This window comes from Dromaius novaehollandiae, chromosome Z (assembly GCF_036370855.1).
Source record: "Dromaius novaehollandiae isolate bDroNov1 chromosome Z, bDroNov1.hap1, whole genome shotgun sequence".
NCBI lineage: Eukaryota > Metazoa > Chordata > Aves > Casuariiformes > Dromaiidae > Dromaius > Dromaius novaehollandiae.
Window position 1 is genome coordinate 41,610,148 of NC_088132.1, and position 25,750 is coordinate 41,635,897.

Here is a 25,750-nt window from a genome sequence, read left to right on the forward strand (position 1 = left end):
GCTTGATTTGGCCTGAAAAATACCATGTACCCATAACATAATCTCATTTAAATTGTTTTTATGCTGCTTGTTTTGTGTGTGTGTGGTTTTTTTTTTAATGAATTGCAAAGTAAAAGTGGCAGTTAACATAATGCTAGTAAAATGTGTTTCAGAAACTCATTTGTCTCTGCTGCTCAGCACAGAAGTAGCTCTTTTATCAAAAAAAAAAAAAATCCTTCAGTTGTTCCAAACTGATCCATCCTAAGTATCTGAAGTCATCTTGTTACATGTGGTTTGTGTTGTGGTAATGTCCAGGACGTACCTATAAAATACCACAAGAAAAAAGAATACATTCAGCACCTATCAGTCGCCTCCCCATTTCGTGATTTGTATCATGTAACTAGTCAGCATTTAGCTCTCATTTTAGCTTCCCTGTTGACTTTTTTATGTAAATACTCCATGTAAGCCCTGATTATTGTTTTATAATACAGACGAAAGTGGATGAGGGGTTAATTTGCTTTCCCTTCAACTGACAGAGAGATTACTAATAATCTCTCTCACGCTTTTGTACTTGCAGATAATTAGGATGTAAAATCTTTGCAGAAGGAACCTCTGGAGGGGTGGCTATCTAACAGAAAGCACATCCTGCTGCCAGGAAACTAATGCCCAGGAGTGCGTCAGGATAAACTTAGACACAGTTGAGCACATCTAATTTTTTTTTTTTTTTTTTGTTAACTCTTGCATATATATCAGTGTTTGCGCTCCAAAGCTTCCTGCTGACCATCTGATTACAAGGGTATCAGAGCTGTGCAGTGAGTTAGTTTTGTTCAGAGAAGTTTAGTGGGATGCCTTCAGTTTAACCATCATTTGTGAAGGGAAATGAACTTTGCTTAACTCTTAAAACTTAAAAAAAAATTGAATATTTGACTGTGATAGAAGGTCTTACGATGTTTCAAAAAAATTTTTTTTTCTTTTTCTTAGGGTCCTGGTATATCTCATCCCTATGACAGTGGGCATATAGCAATGACTTACACAGGTCTATCATGTCTGGTTATTCTTGGAGATGATTTAAGTCGAGTAAATAAAGATGCCTTATTGGAAGGACTGAGAGCTCTCCAGCTGGAGGACGGAAGGTAAATTATATTTTATATTTTACAACCCTCTGGCAGGTTAATGGAAAACTTAAGTGTGGAATGCACCATAGTGCACATGTTTTTATGAAAATAGTGGTGTAATATTTTCTTTCTGTGAGAAAATGTTTTGGTGGAGATCAGCCATAGAACATATGCCACTTCACAGGTACCAAACAGCGCCTTGTGTCCAGGTTTGCCTTCATATTGGACAATGGTTGTTTGCTTACAGCTATAGATACATACTATTGGAAAGTTAATGGTTTGGCTTACACCTTGGGGATAATTGGGGTTTTTGTTGTATCTTTCAAATAAGTGAGATTTTCTGTGTTCATATTGTCTGGTTTTGCAAGGCCCTGGAGCACTATTAAGATGATGTTTGCTCTGCTTTGTGGGAGGGTGAGCTTTAGTTTTGAGACAATCAGAACATTAATATAGCAGGATGGATTAGCCTATATACAACTTATAATAGAAGTATAGTAATATTAAATTTCATTGTGCGATTCATCCTTTTTGCATGCATTTTTTAAAAATACCACACTTCCCCTTTGATCTGCTTCTGTTTGATTTTTATGTAGGCTGGAGCTGCTAGTTAATGAAACTTCTGATAGGTCACATGATCCGTCTGTGTAGTTAGGTTTTACTGGATATCATTTTTGAAAGAGTACTTTGAGAAATGCATAATTATAGAAATGCTATTCCTGAAGGGAATCTGTTTCACTTCATAATTAAATTGTTCTCTCTCCGTTTACTAGCTGTGAAAGCTAGTAAGCTGAAAGCTTTTTTCTTTTTTTTTCTTTTTTAAAATTTTTTTTTGAAAGGCTTTGTATCACCTAGAGGTCTTCTATGATTAAAACCTTTTTTTATGGAATATACCTTTCAAATGTTATATTAAAAAGAAAAACAAAACTCCGGAATATTCTAAATGGAAGTCATGAATAGAATGATGTACAATTTCCTCTTTATATATAGCCACAGAATGATCTTAATGGGCCAAGTCCTAATGTATGAATACAGATAGGTGTAGGTGTGTTTGTTGGTCTGCCTTAGTTTGGAAGCATCTTCAAGGACATAGGGGTGTCTGTGCTGCCGCTGGATGCGCTCCTGTCGCATGCTGAGCCGTTTCTGTTGTCACAGTATCTCCAAGAGGAAGGAGTGGGGTTGAGCTGTGCCAGACCCACTAGCATCTTGAAGTGATTGCTTGCCATGGTGCCTGTTTGCAATAGCAAATTACATGCAGTTAACCTGTTCTGCACGTTTGTATCATGTGTGGTTTTAAGGTACTGACTGATTAAAGCACAGGATTAAGTGTAAGATGCCGAAGAGTGCCAGCTAGCCACCAGAGGGAAAGGAGGGTGCTGTGCCCTTCTCTGGGGCAGAATTGTTACATGGGTGGGAGTCAGCTCCTGGTGTGACGGACCAGCTCCTTCATACCTATGGAAAGAGCTTTTACTGCATCCGAGGGAAGAATGTACAAAAGCCAGAATTTGTCCTAATATCTTGTCTGGGTGGAGATAGTCAGTAAGCTGAATAAGGAAAAGAGAAACTTTCCTGGTTGTAACCCTAGTATAAGTATACTATGCTTAGTTTTTATTTCGTCACCCATGTCTTCTATTAACTTTAAAAAAAAAAAAAAAAGTAATTATTTTTTCTTTCAAAATTATGACTGAATGTGTGTGTCTGTGCATTTTTGCTTTACCTGGAGCTAACATGATCTGATGTGTCTGGATAACATACAGGGCAATTGTCATTGAAGGATGGGGTGAAGTTGTAAACCACATCACTGGCACATCTTAAGAAGTGTCCTGGTTCCCCTGAACATCCTTTGCTATACCCAAAGAGTAACGGAGCTTGTTTCCATTTAAGCCGCACGGACCAGGACCTGGCAAGCATGGGTGGTTAGCAGAGATGAAACTGTCTCCCAGTAGATATTGGAGGCTCTTTTTATGCAAGAAGATATGGAGTGCATACTTGGATCCCATGGTCAAAGGGGGAATGTCACAGTGGTTCTTGAAAGACTCTCTTTCAAGTCAGAAGTACTTTGTTGGTTTTTTAATATTTTTTTGGAGTAGAGGTCTGACAGGAGGACTCCACAAAATATTCTGTTGTGCTAGCTTCTTGCAAATACTTATTTTTTAAAAATGTTCTAACTAGCTCTTTAAACAAAACAGAGGCTTGCCAGGAAGCAAATCATAGCATCACTCCTCCTTTTAAAGGATCTCTTAAAGAAGATGGGATTGTATCTAATCTAGATAAAACAATTTTAAAACATTCTCAGAATTCGGAAAGAATTTAACTATTAGAAACTAAAAACTGGGTTGCACGTAATTTTCCTTTTTTAAATTAGAAATGGCAATAATAACAGTTATATTTATACATATATGGGAATCTGATCCTGAAGTGAGTCAGAAAAGCAATGTGAGTTATGAAGATTTCTAGAGCAGCAAAGAATTCTTGTACATCAGTGTATAGGATGATAGGTGAAAGAGTATACACATCAACATCTTTGGATAAATAAAGACCAGGGTCATGACATTGCTGGAAATAAGGTTACCCAAATGTTAATAGTTCTGTTAATTTTGCCTGGCTTGGTTAGAATCACATGTTCTGAGAAGAAAATCTATTACAGGTTTGGGTTACATTCGTAGTGTTGTTTCTCTGAATACTATAACTGGAATAACTTATTTTGAAAGGAAAAATAATGCAATTCCTAAAATGTTCTTCATATTTTCTAATGTAACAGGCCATACAATGTATAATGACAGAAACCTTTCTTTCAGTTTCTGTGCTGTGCTGGAAGGAAGTGAGAATGATATGAGATTTGTGTACTGCGCTTCCTGCATCTGCTACATGCTTGATAACTGGTCAGGCATGGATATGAAAAAAGCAATAGATTACATTAGAAGAAGTATGGTGAGTTATTCTCAAACAGTTATTTCTTAAGACATTTGAAATGCAATTGTTTTATTTCTTCACTCTGACTATAAATCCATCCAAATTGAAATATTAGTTATAGTATTTTGTTTGGTTCTCATTCCTGTTTTAGTGGGTTGAATATGAAAAAGTACATTCTTTTTTCCATTTATATTTTCCCTGCAATGTGTGTACTAACAACATAATTGTAGTTTTGTTGTGTGTATGTTGACTGTAAGTTAAATTAAATCTGATTTTTCTTCTTTAAAACTCAATTTAAAATTGAAAGCAATATTTTAAACATTGAGGCCTGAAGTTCTTACAATTTAAAAAATGCGTAAATAAAACATTGCATTAATAAATCCTCAAATTTCAATTAGCTCTAGTGCTGCTTTTTAAATGATATAGAGAATCAAAGGAAATATTAATTATTGAGATCAGTTCAAACTTAATAAGTGTTCCAGTCGTGCTCTTCATTAATTATTTATTAGATATTTCCAATAAAGCAAAGTGTTAGTATATGTAGTTTTTTCTGCGTGCATGCTGTCTTTGTTTTTTGACGGAGCAAAGGGGTTTTTAGTTATTTTTCATTTCAGTTTGAGTAGTAGGCGTAAAGAGAGCACATACTTAACCTGAACCAATTTATTCGTATGATGGGAGGCTGCAGATTCAGAGAAGGTGAAGAACTGTTGTTAGACTACAAATAATGTCAAACATGATCTGGATTGATTCTAAGAAACTTAAAGGACACAAGGTGAAACTTTCAGAGACATTTGGCAATGAAGAATATGTGCAAATGCTGAAATTCATTAATTCAGTATGTACAGTCAGTTCATCCAAGTTACTTTGAAAGTTAGTTTAAATATGAAAATGATGTAATACTTTTTAATAAGTATATCCGGCACACTTTTGGTATCTTAGTTAATGAATAATTGTGCTTTTAAAATACTGCTTTTGTTAATTAAATGAATTTCATTTTAAAGATTAATACAAGCAATTAGTAGAGTAAGTTTGAAAACTATAATTCCTTAATGTGAGTAGATGTACATAGCAAACTCTTCTGGTCCACAGAAAAAAAGCCAAGTTTGAGACGTACAGCTGCTTTTGTAAGTTGTTGTAATTATTACCAGTAGTTAAATTGTAAATTTTAAGTGAGAAACAAGTCTAAAAAAAATTTTAATCTCCTACTTCAGTTATGATTTAGATCAGCAAGCAAAAACTGATTTAAATTAATCAGGCCTTGTCTGAATTGGTTTTTATTTTATGTTTAGTTTTTAGGGGGGGTAGAGTTAGATCTTTAAGCATTTGTTAATGTACGTCGCAAAAAGCTTTCTGGCAGACCACCCGTAGACTTGTTAGGAACATAATTTTCTTCAGATATTCTTTTTTATAAGATTTACAGTCACTGATTCATAATACACTGTGCATTGATGACATTAGGCTGCATATTGGAGTCAAGAGTGTGAACAAAATTTTATATTGTCACACCTTGCTTTTAATGCCTGAGTTGTCTTGTTTAATGCTAGTTCCTATGTTTCTGCTCTGCCCTTTGATATAGACACACTCTCAGACTTAAGTTACTGTAGGATATGGTCTGCTTATATGCTGTGTAGTTCTAAATGATATTCAGTGTTTAGAGTGCCCTATGCATGCAGCGTTGCGCTAAGCAGCATTTGTGTAGCCTAGGAATATCGACAGCCTTGGGAAACTAAGTTGAAACGTGGCTCTGTCTTTCTCCTGTCCTGCAAGACACATCACAGTTGAAAAGAAAATATGTGGTAACTGAACAAGTTAATAAGATTTCCCTTAATATAGTACCATTTGCAGTATAGACATTAAAGATGTGTGCACTCAAGCTAAAAATAGCCAAATGCTTGAATTTTAAGAGCAGTTTGACAGGATACCTCATCAAAAGCTTTAAAAACAAAACCAAACCTGAATTGTAGGGTAAGAAGGTGTTCTTTTATGGACACAGCTGTTCAGTTTATTGGAGAGGGCAGCTAGTGTAGTTTGTTAATAATTTTAAGTTATTTATGACAGTAAAGTCAGTTGTCAGACACACACATTGACCAGTAGTCTGCTCACACTCAACCAGCCCCTTCACCCTCTCTTCCCTCAATTTTCCCACGCTTGTTCTTCCCCAGTCCACTTTGAATCCTCCCTTTCCTGCTTTTGGTTCCTTAACCATCCCATAATAAGTTTTGCACGCCCTCGCATTCTTCTTAAAACACCCTGTAAGAAGCTTTACACAATCCTGAAATTCTCTTTCCCTACATCCCTTAAGGAGTCCTGTACACCGGGAGGCAATAACCCCCATTAGCTAGCATGGGTTTCCGGGGAGGGAGTTTCCCAGATGACTCCTCTTGGTGACCCACCTCTTGGTGGGTTTCACGCCAGGAACGATGCTTTAACCCATCTCCTTTGGTGGTCTGAAGGAGCAGCCGCGTCAGGGCGCTCCCTTTGCACTGACTAGGTCAGCAGGGTTCCTGCTCCAGCATTGCTCCTCTGATCCTCCCTGGGCCTTTGTTTACCAAGATTAGCCTTTAATCAGATAGCTTAACAGAGTCACAAAAGGAAAATCAAATATTAAAGAAGAACAGAGAGCAAAACCGAAGAATAAAACCCTCACTGTAGTGTTCTGTACACCACATCAACAGTGAGCTTGCATTTTGTGCACCTGAGTGCAGTTTGGGTCCCGAAGGATACAATAAAACTAGGACACGTGCAGAGAAAGTTGAGTTGAATGGTCAGAGGTGTGAAAGGGCGTGTGTAAAAGGAGTGTTTAGTATACCAGGACTCTTCATTCTGGAAATGAGATGATCAAGTGGAGTGTGACAGAGTTCTCTAAAGTAATAAGTGGCACCGAAAAGATTAAGTAAGCAGGGAACAACTGTTTCTTTCTGAAACAAAAACTGGAAAGCATCATGTGAGGGCACTGATAGAGCAGGCAAGTGGACGTTTTTTGAAAGTTTGGAGCTTTAAAACTTTGGAGCTTTGGAATTGCACTTTGAAATGAAAATTTGAAATTGAATTTTGAATTTGGAGATCTACTGTCTACTGTGAACTTGAAAAGAATTTATAGTTTGCTTGTGGAGCCTCAGAACCTGCAATTTCCGATTGCTATGTTCCTACTGGGAAAATAGACCTCCCCCCCTTTTTTTTTTTTTTTTTTTTAATAATAATTGAAGCCTAAACAGAAGAGACCTCATGGGAAGGCCCATATTAATGCTTTAGTTAACTGATGAAGTTAAATTGTGGTCTGGGCATGGTTTAAGTCCAGAAGACATCAGCTTATCATTAAAGCTAGGTCTGCTTCCGGCTAGCTGAGAGAGGAACCCAGAGTAGGCAGTGAGCTACAGGCAGCAGGCTCCTTAGGATGAGCGAATGTGTAACAAGGGATGTTACATTTCTGCCCAGGTTTACTGTAAATTAGGGAGTAGATCAACTGTGCGCTGTGTTCAGTAGTGCTTTCTAAGCGTGTTGGTTTACTGTGAATGCACTGCAGAGCTGGTACGCACATGGGCAGTGGTTTGATCTGAGTTTTCTGGCTGTGCAGCTGCTTGGCAAGAGCAGTGCTTCCACGTGCTAACTGGGTCGCTAGGCATCTGGCACTTTTGGGCAAATATGTGCAATTTTTGCATACCGCCTGGTCAAAATCACAGAGTCAAAGATGGGTACGAGCAAGCCTCAGATGTATGGTAGCGCTATGTGAAAATTGTTTCGCTGTGGCTGTCATTCTCTCCTCTCGTTTGTCTCTTTTCCCCCCAGTGGCCTCCTTCAAATTGCATTCCAGTTACCAGTTCCAATTCCAGTTACCTATCGTATGAGCCAAGTACGGCAGTGTGTTTCTTAAACAAATGTAATGCACATAATGGTTCTGTTTAATGAAGTGGGGGATACACGAATGTTAGTCTGAGTGCTTAAGATTTTGTGGACAGTGCTAAAAGTAACCTAAAATACAAGCATTTTATATTTCAAAATAAATTTTATTTGAGTTTATCTCATTTGTTTTTGCTTGTGTGATTACACAGTGAATATTGTTACAGATTTTCCTGCAAATGTTTATTCCTGTTTTGCCACAATGTTGCCTTGTTCTGATGCATCCATTAATTATAAAACTAAACAGATTGCATTGTTCAGGAGTAAGCTGCTGTCACATAAAGGTGTGGTTTTGTTTTACCATCTTAGGTCATCATTTGCAAAGAGATGAAACTCACTTATATACCTCTGTACAAGACATAGTTCACAAACTTTTTTCAGCTATGCAAATCAATGTACATGTGAAGTGCAAATAATTCGCATGGAGAGTTACAGGACTGGTTAGTCACTGTAATCGTTGTAATAGGCTTCTGAATTTTTAGCTTATTCTTTGTAATTTATTCTCTGTAGTGATGCTGTATCAGAATTCTGACAGATTTAATTTTGCTAAAAATGAAATAACAAAGGTTTTTGTAGAGTTAGGCACACAAAGGACAGTGGAAGATTGGAACATGGAATAGTTGTGTTGCCTTACTCTGGTATTAACTATATCAAAAAGAATTGTATCATGGTACAGAGCAGAATGATGGCCTTCTGTTATCCAGTGACTAGAAAGTATTTAACAGCACTGGTTAATTTTTGGTCAGTGGAATTGTCAAGTTCTAATCACACAATTTTTATGGGCATAAGCCTTGGTCTAATTTGGTTTTCATATTAAGAAGTCAGATATATCACTAATTAAAAAATAATAGACACTAAAATGCTGAAATTTAGAATGACCTTAGCAACCATAGACTGTAAATGCGGTTTTTTGCCAACATACCTTGATTTACCTCAAATTTGTTTTTAGGAAGAAATGTTGCAATATTTTTTAATTAAGGCATCTGTTTTCACTAGTATAGTACAGAGTCTTCTGCAAATATAACTATGTGAATCTGATGATAATGAACCCGGTTGCGAAACTTTCAGAGTGAGGGTTTGGAGTGGGAAGTGAAGATTGTTTCAGACTGGGTTTACACATTTCCTGAGGATAGCATTTAATTATGCAGCTTTCATGCTGCAATCACCTAGAGCTTCTTTTGCTTGGAATTTCCTGGGCCTTTAACCGGCACGCATCCCCAAAAAGCAGCTGCTGCCTGCGAATAAATAGGCACCAGTCAGCCAAAGGTCAACTATTGTCTATTAAAATTTCAAGCTAATTGTAAATCCCAAGGTAGTAAACTGTCTGGGATGCACACTTAACAGCTTTTCTCCATAACTAATTACTTTGCCATACAAAAAGCAAACCACCTCCTCTTACAATTACCGTTTGTAGAGTTAATTAGCTTTGCCAGCATAGCTTTGCTAATCAGCTTGCCCTTGCTTAGCAGCTAATGGGCCTGAGGAGTGTGGCAGCCTGTTTGGATTGTGCTCTCAAAAGGCGCTGCAAGGAGTTAAAAGGAACCGTATGCTGTGTGTTTTAACATTCAGATGTTCGTAGTGATTACTTAAAATTGACTGTTTTCAAACTTTAAAAGATCAAGCTGCTGCTTGAAGTTTGTGTGTCAGGTGTTCAGTCTTTTTAGATACTTCAGCATGTAGCAACACCTCAAGAACTGAGGGATATAGTTTTAATGTGCTTAGCCACATTAGGTCTGCTTTTCTTCCTTCTTTTTCCCCAATATTTGTGTTTTTTTGTTTTTCGTTCTGCAGAATTATCCTCATGTCGTTGCTAAAGACATGCTAGCTCCAGTAGCCATTCTTTAGTTAGGAGTATGGGAATTATCAGTGGTCTGTCAAGGTGTCCTCTATCAGCTAGCGACTCTTAAATGCTTTGAAGAAAACATGAGATATTCATAGTCAATAGTTGGTGAAAAATAAAAGCTGCTTTCTGACTGTCTAATCAGAACATGACCCAGTGAGTAATTGAACTGTAATATAGAAGCAGTATGATCTGTGTAATTTAACTTTGGAAGCTAAATGTAAAACATTGAATTATTTTTTTCCCTCTAAACAGTTTGGTATTTGTCCAGTGATAATGAATTCTATTGATTATTATGCATTCTGTGAACACTTCTAAATTAAACAGTTTCCATTTTATGAATAATTTACTCTGTTCTCTTGTTTCTTACCATGCAAAATGATTTAATGAATTTGTAGAGAGGAGAGATTGTTATTCCTACATCTACAGTATCACCTGCTCTTAGATTGCTTACAAGAGACCTGCATTGTAATGCTTTGGTCGCTTTCTTTGTGAGAGCGAAGCTGCTCCTTTTTCTTTTGCTTAACAAAGCAATTCTTTCAGCATTTTAAAAGTAACTTTTAACAGTAGTATTTCATAGGGCAGTTTAAGTTCATGTCAAATAGTATGCTTTAGTATGTTGTTGCTTCTGGCTTTTTTCCGTCCATCAGTCTTTAGTTTTGAAAAGCCTGATGTTCTTTCTCCCTGCTGAAGCATTTCTTGTGCTTCGGCGTTGTTCAGACAGCAGAACCATTTTGCCTTCTTGTACATTAACCAGCTTTTGGATTAGAGACAGATTTCATTTATACACTTCAATTTTGTTTGGAAATATATATCCATTTTCCCTTTTCGGTAAAGGAAGATTTCTGTTTTTGTTTTAATGGTTACCTGCGTTGCATGCTTTCCCTTTGGCAAATGTTTACCTTGCTCCAGACTTTTAACATACGTTACAGCTAAAATGAGCTCTGTGTTCTTTAATTAAAGAAAAAGTCTTAAAAACTGCCTATATTGAAACAATGCTGATTTGCTAAGCGGTGGTTTTGTGCCAAGAGCTTTTTGAGGCATAGGTTCAGAATTGAACTAAATTAACATGGTGGTGTGGTCAGATGATAATTTTGCTAATAAACTGTGAAATTGTAATGTCTATAGAAGTGATTTAGCTCTAAAGTAACTGGTTTGTGGTTTTTTTCTTCAGTCTTATGATAATGGCCTGGCACAAGGAGCTGGACTGGAATCTCATGGTAAGAATGTTAAAATGTTCTACACCCATTTTTAAGACTAGAATTAAATGAGAACCGCTGTAAGAAGTGCAGGTTTTGTCAGGTTTTTCCTTCTTTTCTGGCTTTAAAAAAGTGGTATGAAGAGGAGCAAACCCAAGGCATGCCTCAGAGTGTGGTCTGTCTTCTTCCCTTAGTTGCAGCTCAGTATCGGACCAGATGGGCTCTTAAGAATACATGAACTCCATTATTCTTACCTCATGAATGTTTTGCTGAAAGGTGTTGGCTGTAGTCCTCGTTTCTTGCTGACAGAGCAACCTAGTGTTGCATGTACCTACCATTGCAGCTCTGTGGATTTGTCTGCAAGAGATCTTGTGCAATGCACTTGATAATTTCCAGTTTCGGCAGCTATCAGTAAAACCTAGAAACATTTCCTCTGTTAGATTACAGCATCCATTTGGGGCTCAAATCTTGAAGCTGCAGTTAACTTTTGCAAACAGTTGGAAACCATGAAGATAGGAATTCCCAAGAGACTGATTTTTAAGCAAAGTATTTTTCTCTGCAGTGAAGTGATTCGCTTTTTCCTAACTGAGAAACTATTGACTCTTATATGAGTGATATTAAGTCTATCAAATGGCTGCTAGCTTTATCGTTAATATTGAACTTTAATATTATTCCATATATGCTTTTCCTGCAGGATGGGCAAAGTTGAAAAACTTAAATTATTCTCTTACATATTTAAAAATGTAGTTAACTCTAAGTTACTCTGGAATGCTAGAGATAATAAATATCATTGGTTCAGTATTCTTCCTGCCTTTTGTCATCAGAATGAAAAGTATTCTTAGAGTACGTGGTGTCTTCTAGTGCCTGAATAGGCTAACAGTGGATCTTGGGCCCCAAGTCTTGAATCAGCAGCTTGGTCTTTCCTGGACTGTAATTATGCAGTTAGAGGTAATAGAATGAGCTTCAGTAGGTTTTAAGTGATGGCAGTGATGCACAGTCTACGTGAGTTCCTCTTCTAATTCCAAAATTCACCTTGTGGTTTCCTTGACAACAGCAACAAAAAATCCTTGGGAGTGTAATTTATATGTTTGTTACAGCTATGGGAATCCCATGTTTTTTTCATAACATTGACCATGTCTTGTTTTTTTCTGACTTGGTTTCTACTCGTCAGACACCTTCTAAAACATCAAATAGCAGTCGTCTTTACAGAAAAGTCATTTCAGGAAAATGGTTAGCAGTTGTGTCCGTGTAACGTTGCACATGAGAAGAAGGGAGAGTTACACACCCATTTTTTGGTGGAGGACTTCAGGTTAAGAAACCATTAATGCACATGCTATTGTGGGAGTTAAAGGAGGATATGCAGCTGCCAACAAGTAATTATCGGACCAAGTCTTAAGGTGTCTTAGGTACACCTTTACTTTTGGAATCTGTAGTCCAGATCCAGTGTCTCCAGCTGTGAGTTTCTGTCAAAGGGAATTACTGGTATCTACCTCCTGTACGCTGCTCCTAGCCTGTATTTCTGCAATGGCTTTAATGCATTGTAGGAGTTGCTGAACCAATTGGAAGACAAAATTTGCTTGTTAAAATAAAAATAGTTTAGCTGCAGCAGTTGATCTGTCCTGTTACATAGCAATAGTAGTGGTCCTAAAAGAAGTATTGGAACATAATATGGAAGAAAAAATTGGTGGAAGTGAGAATGTCCCATCAACCAAAACCAGAGTAATTTTCAGTAATTGCAGTTAGTAATGGGAAGAAAACTAAAATCTGTGTAGACTAGTGTAATAGTCTGTAGAAAGTGGGAGTAGGCGGGATTTTCCTTATAAATTTCCTTCCTTATGACCTGCGGTGATGTATGGGGAAAGGTATATCACATTTTAACTAAAAGCTTTTCTGTATGTTTTTCTTCTCTGGGGGGCTGTGTCTGAGACTGCCTTTGGCATCTCCGTTTCAGTCTGAGTGCTGGCTAACCATTAGTTTTCCTGGGTGAGTGAAGATATGAAGAAATACCTTCTGTTGCATTACCATTTACTCACTCCTGAACTGCTGTGTAATGTAAATGGGGCAGCACTGAGAGGCCCTCCAGCTTTAAGAAAATGAATTCAGGCTTCTTTGTGGAAGAGTGTGGTTTTTTGTTTTTTGGGTTTTTTTCCCCCTTTGATATATGTGCTGAGCTAAAAAGTGTTTTATTTGTTTCAGTTTTAGACTTAAAATTAACACTTTTGTACTCCTTTAGAAATCCATTGATTTAATCATTATTACCCTAGTTACATTGTGATTGGGATCATACAAGCTGCAGTGAAAATCTGGCTATCTTAAAACATTGCATAAACAACTGTTTCCTCATAGGTGGCTCTACATTTTGTGGTATTGCATCACTATGTTTGATGGGTAAATTGGAGGAAGTTTTTTCAGAAAAAGAACTGAACAGAATAAGAAGGTGGTGTATAATGAGACAACAGAATGGCTACCATGGACGACCCAACAAGCCTGTAGACACGTGCTATTCCTTTTGGGTGGGAGCAACTTTGAAGGTAATGTACAGAAAAGCCATAGGATGTGACTGACTTTGACTTGTTTTGGTTTCTTAACCATCTTGTCTGCTCTTTACTTGGCACAGTTATATATTTGGTGCAGATATATGAAGATGCATAGATCACTAAAAATGTCTCTCATCTTGCAAAAATGCAGGATAAGGAAGTTTACCAGATTACTGGAAGTTTACCAGTGCCCCAGTTATATACATAAGTATGCACTATATTTTAGTATAAAATAATCGTATTAAAGTTTAATATATTACTGTAACACTTTACCTTCTTTTCAGCTCTTGAACATATTCCAATATACAAATTTTGAGAAAAACCGAAATTACATCCTGTCAACTCAGGATCGCCTTGTTGGTGGATTCGCCAAGTGGCCAGATAGCCATCCAGGTAAATTTACTTCTCAAATTATGAGTGTGTTCTAAGCTAGAAATGTATTCCAGCAGCCAAACATTTGAGAGGTGTAAAAGAGACTTTTTCCTCAGTCAGCTTCAAGTAATGGGGAAAAAAAAAAACTTAAAATATATTTTGACTGAGATTTTCATGATTTAGAGGGAAAGAAGGGGATATAGCTTTTCCTTGTTCAGCATCAGAGCAAGCAAGCCGCTGTTGTTTAGACTAAGAGTATCACTGTCTACTAAGAGCTGGATGAACTTCTCCATATGTTTTTAACCATTTTAGTTAAAGAACATACTGTGCAGTGGGTATCTTTGTAAATGTTCTGAAACATTTTACTCAGACCCTTTATTTCCATAAGAAAGGAATCCTTTGAGCATATTCAGAAGTCACTGATGTAGTTAAAAATAGCCAACTCAAAATTTAGATAGTTACATATTATCTTTTACAGATTATAGTTAAATATAGAAATTATATATAGTATGTCTGGAAGTTGTATTAGTCATTGGTTGCATTTTGGAAGTAGATACTGTTAGTTTGCAAAGATGCTAGAGTTCAAAGGAGATACTGTAAAAATGTGAAAACAAACCTCGTGCCAATAGTATTGCTCAGTAGCATTTTGTACAGAGAAGATAAGCAGTCTGTAAACTCACCAAACAAGATTAAAATGTAGTCATAATAAAGGAGGAGACTGTTGAGATTCTGCACAGAGATATTTCAGCCTGGCATCATTTCATTTTGAAGAAAGTTGAGTTTAGAATTCCCTTCTGGAAAAATAATAAAGAATTTGTCAGAGTGGACCCTCATTGTTGATATGGTGCTTGTGATATGCTTTTCTCCCAGCCTCCACCCCTATCCCCTGCCAAAAACTGATACTTAAAAGTCAGCTTAGGATTCCTGAAGACTAGCTATATTTGCTGTACGTTATGTAGACCAATCTATATCTCTGAGAGGAAATATTTGTGTGTATATTGATGAAATGTTTACTTAGGTTAGGAAGAAAAGCAGTCTGTTTAAAACCCGGTCGTGTGAAAAGTTCCTTAACCTGTCTTTTAACATAGCTGTGATCATTTGAGATAAGATTTGAGCAAGGTAAGACTACTATTTGCTTTGCTGCAAAGCTATTTGCTTTGAATTGTATAGTGTTCCTGCCTAAACACTACTATTTCCTACAAAGCAAGCTTTTACTGTCTCTTAAGCTTTCTTTTGAGAGTAGCTTAAAGTAGCTTATACTTCTGAATTTGAGTGTCCTGTCTGGCCACAGCAATGGAACAGGCTGATTGAACTAGAGCACTAAGGGTTTGCTAGATTATCGTTCTATGAATGTACAGAGGTTTTGCTGGTATGCCAAATTCTTCCCAGCTCTGATGGTTTATAGAATACATGTCTTCACAGATCGCATATCTGCTGGGAAAAACTTAATTTGGTGTTTCTTTTGGTACTGTTGAATTTCAATGTTGCAGAATTTAAGAAAAAAGAAGACTCAGTTTGCACTTTTGTGATTTGTGAGGGGTTTTTGCAGCATTCTTCTCTCAAGCAGATGGTGACATAAGTCTGTGTTTACATTTTCAAGAAAAACAGTAAAATGTTGAATGCAGTTCTAATCTGAAAAAAGACTGTAAATGCAGCATCATAAAAATCATTTTTATGGATCTGTTATTTCAATGTCATGTATGCACAGCTGAGCTGCCTACGAGATTAGTCTAGCATCTGAAAGCCAAGCTGTCATCTTGAACATTATGTGTTTCCCACAATAAAGATTTCACACTTCACTAACATAAGTGTTTGTGCAGCTCCATTGTTTTCAGAAGCCTACTGATGGTTAAATGTACATAGACCTCTTCACTTCAATGTATATGCAAAATGTGAAGGTAACGAGACTGGTATGGGTCATCCTGCAGATGAGTTAATAGTTCTGTTGAGGTTGAATAATGACAGAAATGATTCATTCTCCTTGAAGCACTTAGCTTTCGTAAAGCTGAGGATAGTGGCCTCTGTTTTTGTTGCAAAACTCAGATGTGACAGCATATGCCGGGGAAAGTTTGCAAAGTAAGAATATACCATTTTTCGTAGCTGCTTACTAGAGTAGATTCAGAATTTGAACTTCTGTAGCTCCTATTTTATTCCAAAAAAACTCTTTACATTTGGAAACTCAACCCATCTTTGCTGTGAAATACTGTTTTTTGGGGGAAGAAAACTAGGAGAAATTGCGGAAACCAGAAAACTACTTATGGTAATCTAAATATTACATAGACTACTAAAGCTGCAAGTAACTTTTCACAACTGATGATTCAGGAAAATATTTTATAGTCCTGATGTTCCCATGCTAGCAGACATTAATACACTGTTGGTTCTGGAGGCCAATAGCATTATTAAAAACTGTTTCTTGATTTAATATAATAAGTGTTTGGACCAGTGTGCTTGTTGAGCAGTGAGCTTAGAAAATTGTTTCTTGCCTTTGAAAATCAAGTTTTAACATGATAAAACAGGAGAGTGAGAGGATGAAAATGAGTGCACACAATTACTAAAACACTCTGAAATGAGATTTGCTCTAGTCAATGTATAAATACACTTTGCATTTTTGTTTGTGCTTTTAAGACAGCTACTCAGTAGCTGCAAGGTTCATGCTGTCTTCTGTATTTGTGTGTCGCTCATGAAACAAAACATTTGGACATAGGCTTTTCAGCCTTGAAAAGCCTTATGTCTTTTATAGCTTGAAACAGAAGAGTACACAGGCTGCATAGGTATGTTTGACTAGAACTTGGATGTGTATTAAGTTGGTATGGATTTACACAACTATAGAACTTCATGATAATTAGGCTTGTAATACCATTTTAGTCACATGTGAAATTAGTGATATTATCAAAAGGTTACCAAGCGTTGAGGATGTGTAAGGGACCCAAGAAAGTCACATCCTCTTTCCATTTTTAGGCTGTGATTTCACGGGCAGGTAACCCAGCCTAGTGGCTTGCTGTTGCGCAGAGGAGGCAGGCTCACTCCTCGTCCTGCCAGCTTCCCAAGTGCAGCTGCATAGTCCTTCGTCCTTTTGCACTTGCTTTAGTATATATAGAACCTATCTGCAAACCAGTTTATTCAGTAAAATATCGAAAAACTGTCAAACTTTTCCTGCTTGGGTTAGTTTTCTTCCATGTTTTTTGAATTGCTTTAGGTTACAGACTTTGTTCAGCAAGCTCTAGTGCTGGTGTAAGGTAGACAGCAGGAGCAGTGTGGGATGGGGGAAGAAGAGCATCTCTTTTTGGTGGCAGTGGTCTGTTACAGCTGATCAAGCCACTTCACAAATTCTTATCCCTAGGATATTCTCTCTGGAAGAAGGGAAGTTAGGGAAGGTAATGATTTCTTTTACACTTCTAACCTTTGCTGTTTGGCAGCTACTGGAGCTAATGTTGGTGTTCCAGTGGTCAGCTGTCCACCTGACCTTGAGCTGCAAAAAAATTCCTTCATATTTGAAAAAAGAAAAAAACAAGTTACTTTTGGAAATACACTTTCTTCAACAGCTCGTCAAATTCTTCTACTATTTGGCCAGAGCACTCAGATGAAATTATGTAGTGGGTAAGAATTTTTATAAAATGAAACAGGCTCTGTCTTAGAGATTGCAGACTAGCATTTCATGCTGGGGGGCTTAGGCAGAATTTGTTTTCCTGCCTCAAATCCTAAGTTTAAAATGGAGCACCTGTTTGTTTTCCTTGACGGTAATTATTTAGGGGTCTTGGGATCCAGGAACAATTGGCTGTTACAGCCTGACAGAAACATAATTTTCTTTTTCCTTTTCTGTCCTGCTTTCAGATGCTTTACATGCCTACTTTGGGATCTGTGGCTTGTCGTTAATGGGAGAAACTGGTATTTGCAAAGTTCACCCTGCCCTGAATGTAAGCACAAGAACCTCAGAGCGCCTTCACCACCTCCATCAGATCTGGAAAACAAGGACTCTAAACAGTGTTCAGATGACACACACGTCTCTACATGACTGATTTAGACTTGAATTTAGTTCTGGTAGCATAATTGTAGCCCAAGGTTAAAAGCCATGTATAACCAATGTGCTCTTTTAAGTGCTGGAGTCATACAGTCAGATCTGTGTTGCTGGCATCACTTTGATAGGGAATTGCCTTCAGCCAGTTATTCTGCATTGGGGAAAAAGGAAATAATTAGGTTATGTAGAAGTTTGTCACCACAGACTATAAATGGCTCTTTAAATGGCTTTACTTCTAAGAAATCCCTTGAGGCAATTAAACATCATTTTTATTTTATTTTTTTAAATTTCTGCATACAGTGTCAAAATATATAATGGGAAAGTATTTTCAAAATCTGTTTACATATCATACAGTATAGCACAGGACATTGGAGTTCTTTATGACCTTAATGTTTGACACATTTTTGGGTAGAGAATCTCCCATATTAAGTCTCGGTTAAAAATTACCTTTTGTTGTCTACTTCCAGATTCCATAAACTTTGTTTAAAAAAAAAATAAATAAAATTATTTTATTCAATATACTGTACTGTTAAAGTTGTGTGGCGTTACTAAATGCATTTCCTAATTCTAATTAGTAGCTTCTACATCAGTGCAGTGATCATTAGCCAGACAGTGTTTTAATCAGAAATATTCTCTTCATGGGTTATTAATGAGAGGGCAGAGTATTGATGTATGGCATTGAGATATTTGGCACGATCTTTTGAAAGAATGCACTAAAGTAGCATTAGAACCTGTTTCTGAAGTCAAGCCTTTGCAGTACATTAACATTGTACAACTGCACTTTGATTTTTCAGGTATTTTTCCCTTTTAGTGTGAAATAATTTTAAGTTTCTTAATCATTCTGTGTAATGAATGGAACACAGGGCCTTTAAAATAAGTGGTAGTGGTTTCCTGTCAGAGAGATACAATGAACATTCTCAGCTTATTTAGTAGTGCCCTGCTATGAATGCTTGAAATGCTGCTCAGAATCAAAACAATTTTGCAGCTGTTGGGTTTTTTTGGCAGATTAGTTTGTGCATCTAAGGCATACAGTAAGTAGGAGGATATATTTCTACCTGCACATCATTAAGGTATGTTCTTTTTACTAATGAACTTAAAAATACCAGTCACCAAAGATCTCTCATGCCAGATCAAGCGCACCACTCACCACTGCTGAGCCTGCAGGAGACACTACAGACCCTTTCAGTCAGCAAAAAGAGCTGAAGGAAAGACCGTGGTTCTGATCTTGCAATACAGTGGAAGTAAAAAGGGTGAAGTCGTCACCCCCATACCACATATGTCAGAGAGATTCAATGTGCAGCCTCAGGCTACCGGTATAATCCCAGAAGTCGTTTTTTCTAAAAGCAGAATTTCCATAGCAGCACTGGGACATCACCAAGTGTGCAGAGAAGACCAGAGAAGGAGCATGGGGCAGCACTTGGAAGAAAGACACTTGCTCTGAGCTAGAGATGTCCCAAATCCCAGACTCTTTCCTTGCAGGAAGAGAGGCTACGCAGCTGGAAGTACTGTAAGAGCAGGAAGTCTGAAGTGGTGGAAGCAAGAGGACAGTAAGGCTAGTACTGGGGAGAGGAAGTGAGGTGCTTGAATAGGACTGGCACAGAGTAAGAGAATAATATTAGGACTAAGAGTTATGGAGGGTGAAGACAAAAATAGGGAAGGGAATACAGAGGAAGAGTGGGACAAAGTACAGGAAAGGACTTGAGTTTTCTAGGGTATGTGCATTGCATAGAGGGGACAAGAGCAAGGGGGAGGTCCTGGCTCAAGAAGGCCCTTCTTCCCTGAAAGAGAGGTCCTGTCAGGTAGGGGGTTGCACCCTGAACATCTGGGCACTACAGCAGTTCTTTTGGGAGTCCACATCTGGTGGAGCTCAATAGGACATCTGTCAGCAACAGCAGAGGTAGCTTCCCTGAATATGAGACTCCCAGGCATGGAAACAAAGTCTACCTAGTTGAGAGTCATTCAAAAAAACAACTTCAGGTAAAACTGGCTCAAAATAGCACAGTGCGTGCTTGTCCTTGCCATAGAATGGTGGGCACAAGTTGACCGATGGTAGAGTGGGGTGTAGTTTTGGAACATGGTGGAGTTACAGTGAAGATGAGATGCAAGTGGAGCTATCTTTCCCTACCCAAGGCCTCTCTACCTTGCTGGAGAACTGTCTTACCAGGCTTTTAGCATTTAGTACATCCCCAGCTAGAGGAAGTAGCCATGAATTTCAGAAGAGCTATGTTCTGCTCAAAGCAAGCTGCTCGAAGTCACTGCTGGAAAATAGCCAAAATAACAGATACTTTCTTACCTGCCTTCCTGAGGAATAATGTATTTGATCATCTTAAGGCAAGTACATGGTTAGTTGCATAATCCAAAACTACGGCTCCTGTGTTTCCCCATCTGTGAGCAGGATCTCATCTGTAAGCAATACTAGGGTAAAGGAGCAGAAGCAATAGGACAGCAGTGAAAAAGCACACTCTGCAAAAAATCAGTTAATCTCTTATGGCAAGTAATATAACAGTGTTTTGCTTAGAAAAGCAGCTAATATTTTTTGCTTTGTTTTCTCTATCTGTAAACTACCTTGGCTTGTTAAGACAGATCTTCCATTTCACATTTCTCGACCCCTGTTTCTTCTCCAGCTTTTTCTTTTCAGCTGATAACTTGGCAGCATCTTTTCAGGCTGGATGTTGACAGCAACTTGCCCTTTTCTAAAGGTTGCAGGATGCATATTTGTTTCCAATTAACTCCTATAGTTTGTTCTGAAGTCAGCAAACTGCTTATGCCTTCACCCCTCATTGAGAATCTAATTACTTTGATTGATTTGAAATCTTTAATCTTTTTTTAAGTTGACCAGAATCTGTCTTTGTGCTGATAACCAACTCTGCACACATGAGCTAATGAATATGACCATTGACCGTTCCTGTGCAGCAGCTATTTAGATTCTGACTTACTGTGTGGTTAATGCTGGACTGCATTGCCTCTCCCATTTTTGTGGTTATCATGTCTTCTGACTAGCAAAATGGTAAATGATAAATTAATAGATAAAAAGTTCATGGATAAAAACAGAAGCGGAGTCTAGAAGCTAAAATACCTTTAAAAACTCTGATGTTCAAATCCAGCTAAAACTTAAATGTAAGCTGTAAAGTTTAAATGTAGCTCCAAAAAGCAAACCATGAGATTACTGTCCACCTGTAATAATTTTGTGTTAACCACAGCTTTACATGACAGAGCTTGAGCCCTCAATAAGGAATTAACAAACGGAATAGCTTTACTGTGTACTTGAGGATGTAAAATGTCTCGACTATAAGGGCTTGCATTATGCAGAAGAGCCACTACTGCAGCCTTTTGATGTTTCAGCAGTAGTGTCATACAACGGCCCTGCTCCCTAATTCTTCCTCCTTGTTAAGATTGCATTTATAAAATTAATACCTTATTTAATCTTCAGCAGCACTTGAAACTTACTGATGTTGGCTCCAGCTGACAAATGTATGCCAGCTGGGGGCCCCCATCTTATCTGAAAGGCTTACAAACCATGGCTCATTCTGCTTCCTGTTCCAGAAAAGCAGCTTTGAACTGGCTTCTTTAGACTAAGGAAGTTAAATACATCCTTTCAATAGGATGTGAGGACTGAGGTTTCAAACATCATCATTAAGGCTTTCACAGCAGCTTTAATCTCTGGATTTGTTCATAGCTACCGGCAGATGTGATAACACAATTTTGGAAGGCTGTTGCTAAATATGTTTGTATTTGTATATGGACTCTTCATCTTGAGAAATTTTATTCTAGAGGGGACAATCATCAGCTGTAATAGACCATGCTAACAAGTAAATTGGATGTTGGAGAAACATCTAAATATTATGTATGTTGAAACACATAATAAAGGTCCACCTTGTTCCATGTGCTAATTCCCTGTAAAAAATGAAAAGACAACCTAAGAGGAGCAGAAGAAGCTATGTTAAATAAGCTGGTCTCAATGCCAGCCAATATCAAAAATGAAATCTCCCTTAGAAACAACAGTGTTTCCAGAAAAATACATTTTATCTTTGCAGCAAGTCCTTAGCCATTCTGTTAGGGATTACCTTGTGTGGAGGGGAAGAAGCAAGGATTTCTGAAGTCAAAGTGCTTTTGTGGGGAGCTCATCTCCTTGCATTTTGGAGGAACGGCTGTTGGTGCCCCTGCTGAGGTAGAAGGCACGCTATCGGGACGTGAAAAGGAGGGAGACACCCAGGTAAGCAGATCCTATTGCTGCAACTAAAATATGAAGTATCTCTGAAGTTCATCGCTTGAATGAGAATCTTGGTCTATTTAGGTTGGTGTTAGATCCTCTGGTTGTTATGAAAATTTCTTGCTTTGCTGTTGCAAGTAGGTGCCACCTGATCAGTTCTGCTGACTTTAGACAAGCATTGGATGACTCACAGGAGGGTGTAATTATCTCTGTACTAAATAATTTTTAAATCACTCGATTGAGTGGTTACACTATGGCCTAGAATCATACTTTCAGCCCGCCATTTTAAAGCTTTGGTCTTCCTGGTCTTTATTTGCTTGATTAGCTTCCCAATTTAATAAAAATCAAGGAACCGTTGCTTTGGGAAGCAGGCGAAACTCTTTATTTCTGCTGAGCTGTAGCTCTTGCATTTTTGCAAACCAGTCTCATGCTGTGGGTGAAGAACTGCCCACAGAGCATATTCTCGGAGTATAGAAAATGAAAACCTCCAAGCTAAACCCAACGAAGGCAGCAAAATCCCATACTACTGCTTTGCTTTTGAGACACTGGTAAAAAGCCTTGTTTGATAACTGCAGTGTAAGAACATCCTTTAAAATGTACGTCTGTAAGTACAGACTCTGTACTTGCAGACAGGGCTGGTCAAAAGTGGTAATTACCACTGGAGAATGAACAGGATCCTGAGGAACGAACAAGCTCTGTCTCAAATAAAAAGGGGAAGCTCATCAAGGAAAAGAAAATTTGTGTGGAGATAATTTGCAACGTCTCTTTTTGAGAGAAGAGGAGAGAATTTCAAAATGTGCATGGGAGGGAAAATGTCCGTGGTAAGGAGAGAGTTTTCAACTTGCCAAATAGGATTGTTTATGTTAAATTCACAAATAAAAGCAGGAAGATGTGCATATGGAAGCCTGTATTTTGACGGTTTTAGTCGTGTATGTGTGTGAAGGTGGCCTCCATGTTAACCTGTAATAGTGATAATAAGCAGGCTCTTGCACAAGGACCTGAGGCTTCCCTGTGCGCTGGTTAAAACTGCATTGCATTCTAGTAGTCCTGAGTTGAAATGCGCCTGTGAGATAGCCAGGAGCCATAAGGAAGCTGTTTTTGCAAGAGCCATCACCAGGTTTTCATCCAGATCTCCCTCCCTCTGTCCCCTTTGCTATGTGCATTACAGAGGCTCCGCCTCACCCTGGGAGGGAAGGATCCCACCTTGTCAGTTTATGGAGAATCCAGTAAAAGGCAATTTGACACGAAAATTACAGAATAGAAGTCTTTGCTCTTTATTGTTCTTCACCAGTCCTAAGTGCTTGAGGGGAGAAGAGTGGTGCTTATGCTGCCTAGAAAGCTAAATATGCTGGAATCCCATTGAAATTGCATGCTACTTTGGGGTAATTTAAAGGTTTTTCCAAGCACTGTGCTATATTTATTTGGTGTTATACTGTCCAAGGAGTCTTCATTTAGCAACTTTCTTTAAATTATAACCATGTCTTACAAAAATAGGCCCATTTTCTAAAATTACATTTTAACCCAACCCTTGTATTGCTTATTATAGCATTAAAATCCCCTTAAATTTCAAACTCATTGTGGAGAAGCATTGCGCTGAAAGGCACCTATATAAACCTACTGCCCGGGGAGGCTGCGGAGCTTTCAGCGGTGGCGTTCGTTCAGATCAGGTTAGACTAACAGCTCGGGAATGACGTAGGGACAGCTTACCCTGCCTTGGGGTGGTTTGGTGGCTCACTGATCTCTTAAGGACCCTGCTGGCCTGTTTTCTACAGTTTTTTAATCTTACCTCAACATGAGTTTTTGAGGGTTTTTTTGTTTTGCCTCAGCCTATAAATTCTTTATATTGAGAACTGTTTTCACTGGTTGGACTGGTTAACATCAGCCCAAATTGCAAGGCACGTAAATGGGAACTGGGAGCTGCTTCTATAAATAGTACAAAGACATTTAAGAACAAATCAGAAGTCTTAGAAGGATTGGGCACACTTGTACTCCTGTCTGTATTTTCGTATTGTACAGATCAGTTGTCCCCAGGCCGTGTGGGCCGCCCAGCATTCTTCTGAAATAGCCTCTCAAAATATACTGCTCTCTGGTGAGGCCAAGGACAGGGTTCTGCTGGAGCTGTGTCTGGATGAGGCTTTCCAATGCAGTCACAGGGCTGTTCTATATATATGTATATAATTCTATATATAACACTCTGTTTATGGCCAGAAAGCATGCATGCCCTCGGTTGCTTCCCAGTTGCTGTAGGTAAGTTCCTCAGCAGCCCATGGAAACTGCTACAACTACCAGACTTTCCTGATGGCTCTGTGCCTTAACATTTGTTTTCAGTGTAAATAAATTCTAGCTTCAAACACCTTCCTTCTGCAGACTCAGGAGCTACTGATAACAGCGAATGCTGTGATGGTAGACATCTAAAGAAGAGGTGTTAACCTTACTAATGAGGTGAGCTGCTCTGGCCATAGGCCGCACGGCGTCCCCCCCTCCTCTGCTGCCCCAGGCTTCTCATAGTTATTATTAACCGCAGTTATGAGGGAACCACGGCGGTGTGTGTTGCATCCTGTTTGCCCGAGATGGAGACCCTTCCCCGGCAAGGGGTATTCAGGGAACTCGGATGGCGGGAACAGCAGCTAGCAGTGGGAAAGCTGCCTCCACATCCCGGTAACCCCTGCCGGCGCGCTCTGGGGCTCGGTGGCCCAGGAGCTCAGCGTCTGCGCAGGCAGCAGAGCCCGCTGCTTGCTTGCAGGGGCCTGTGCCTCATGGGAGCTGGGCTCTTGAACGTTTCTTCTCCTGTTCCTGGGTGACCCTAGTTCTGTATCTCTAATAACCCAACTGTAAGCCTTCCGGACGATTGCAGGCTTTCTTTAACCTCTCATGACTTCAAGTCATGGTGAAGAAGCCCCAGCACAGGGAAGTTTCAGGGTTCCCTACGCAAAGCAAAGGAAAGCAGTCTGCTTTTGGCTGCGGCAGAAGCCCGAACAAGCACGCAGACTGGCATTTGAGATGCATGTAGTGTATGGTCTCCAGGGAGAGCTCTTTTTTGAGCCGAAGACTCTGCAAGCTATGAAGTGCAACAGTTCCCACGAGCTCCCTTCTAAAAAAGGAAAGTGAATTCTGCAGCAGCTGTTGATCTGATAGCCAGTCTGGACGGGGTGCCCCTCTCGTCCCCTTCCGGTTAGCCAGCCTCCTCCAGCTACCCATGCGCTAGCTTTGCCATCAGAACAAGCTGAGCTTTGTGCTGCTTTTTGAGGCCAGCCAGATTTGGAGCAAACAGGAAGGTAGAGGAAGGGTGATTTTTCTTCGTTTCAAAAATAAAAGTTATGATGTCAGCGACTCTGGTGAAGGTCTGCACGCTACAAGCACTGGCAAAGGAAGATTCAGAGGTGCTTTGCCTTGGTGCAGAGAGCCCACTAAAAGGCTGAGACAGCTCTAGGCTAGAGACTTCTGCCAGTTTACCGATGTCAGTCAGGAGCCGATTATTCTTGATGACAATTTAATCATGGTAAAACATAAATAAAATCAAACCAAACCAAAATGTCTTTTTTGCAAACATAATTTCACTCACCCCAGCTCTACCTGAAAAGAGTAGGTAAAAGGTAGGAAGGTAGAAAAAAAAGGAAAAGATAATAAATAATGCCGTATTTCTAGCTAGTGGAAGAAGGGTTTGTTTTGACTTTAA

General features: G+C 38.7%; 1 protein-coding gene across 1 annotated transcript in view; it reads left to right on the forward strand.

Annotated features, from left to right (window-relative positions):
- Window positions 1–18,381, forward strand: part of LOC135325093 (coiled-coil domain-containing protein 112-like) — a 49,594-nt gene extending 31,213 nt beyond the window's left edge. Inside the window, 7 exon segments of the mRNA XM_064502572.1 lie at window positions 961–1,112; window positions 3,890–4,022; window positions 10,916–10,961; window positions 13,287–13,471; window positions 13,762–13,870; window positions 17,681–17,812; window positions 17,815–18,381. Coding sequence (XP_064358642.1) covers window positions 961–1,112; window positions 3,890–4,022; window positions 10,916–10,961; window positions 13,287–13,471; window positions 13,762–13,870; window positions 17,681–17,812; window positions 17,815–17,861 — 804 coding nt within the window. The 3' untranslated portion in view covers window positions 17,862–18,381.
- The last annotated feature ends 7,369 nt before the right edge of the window (window positions 18,382–25,750 follow it).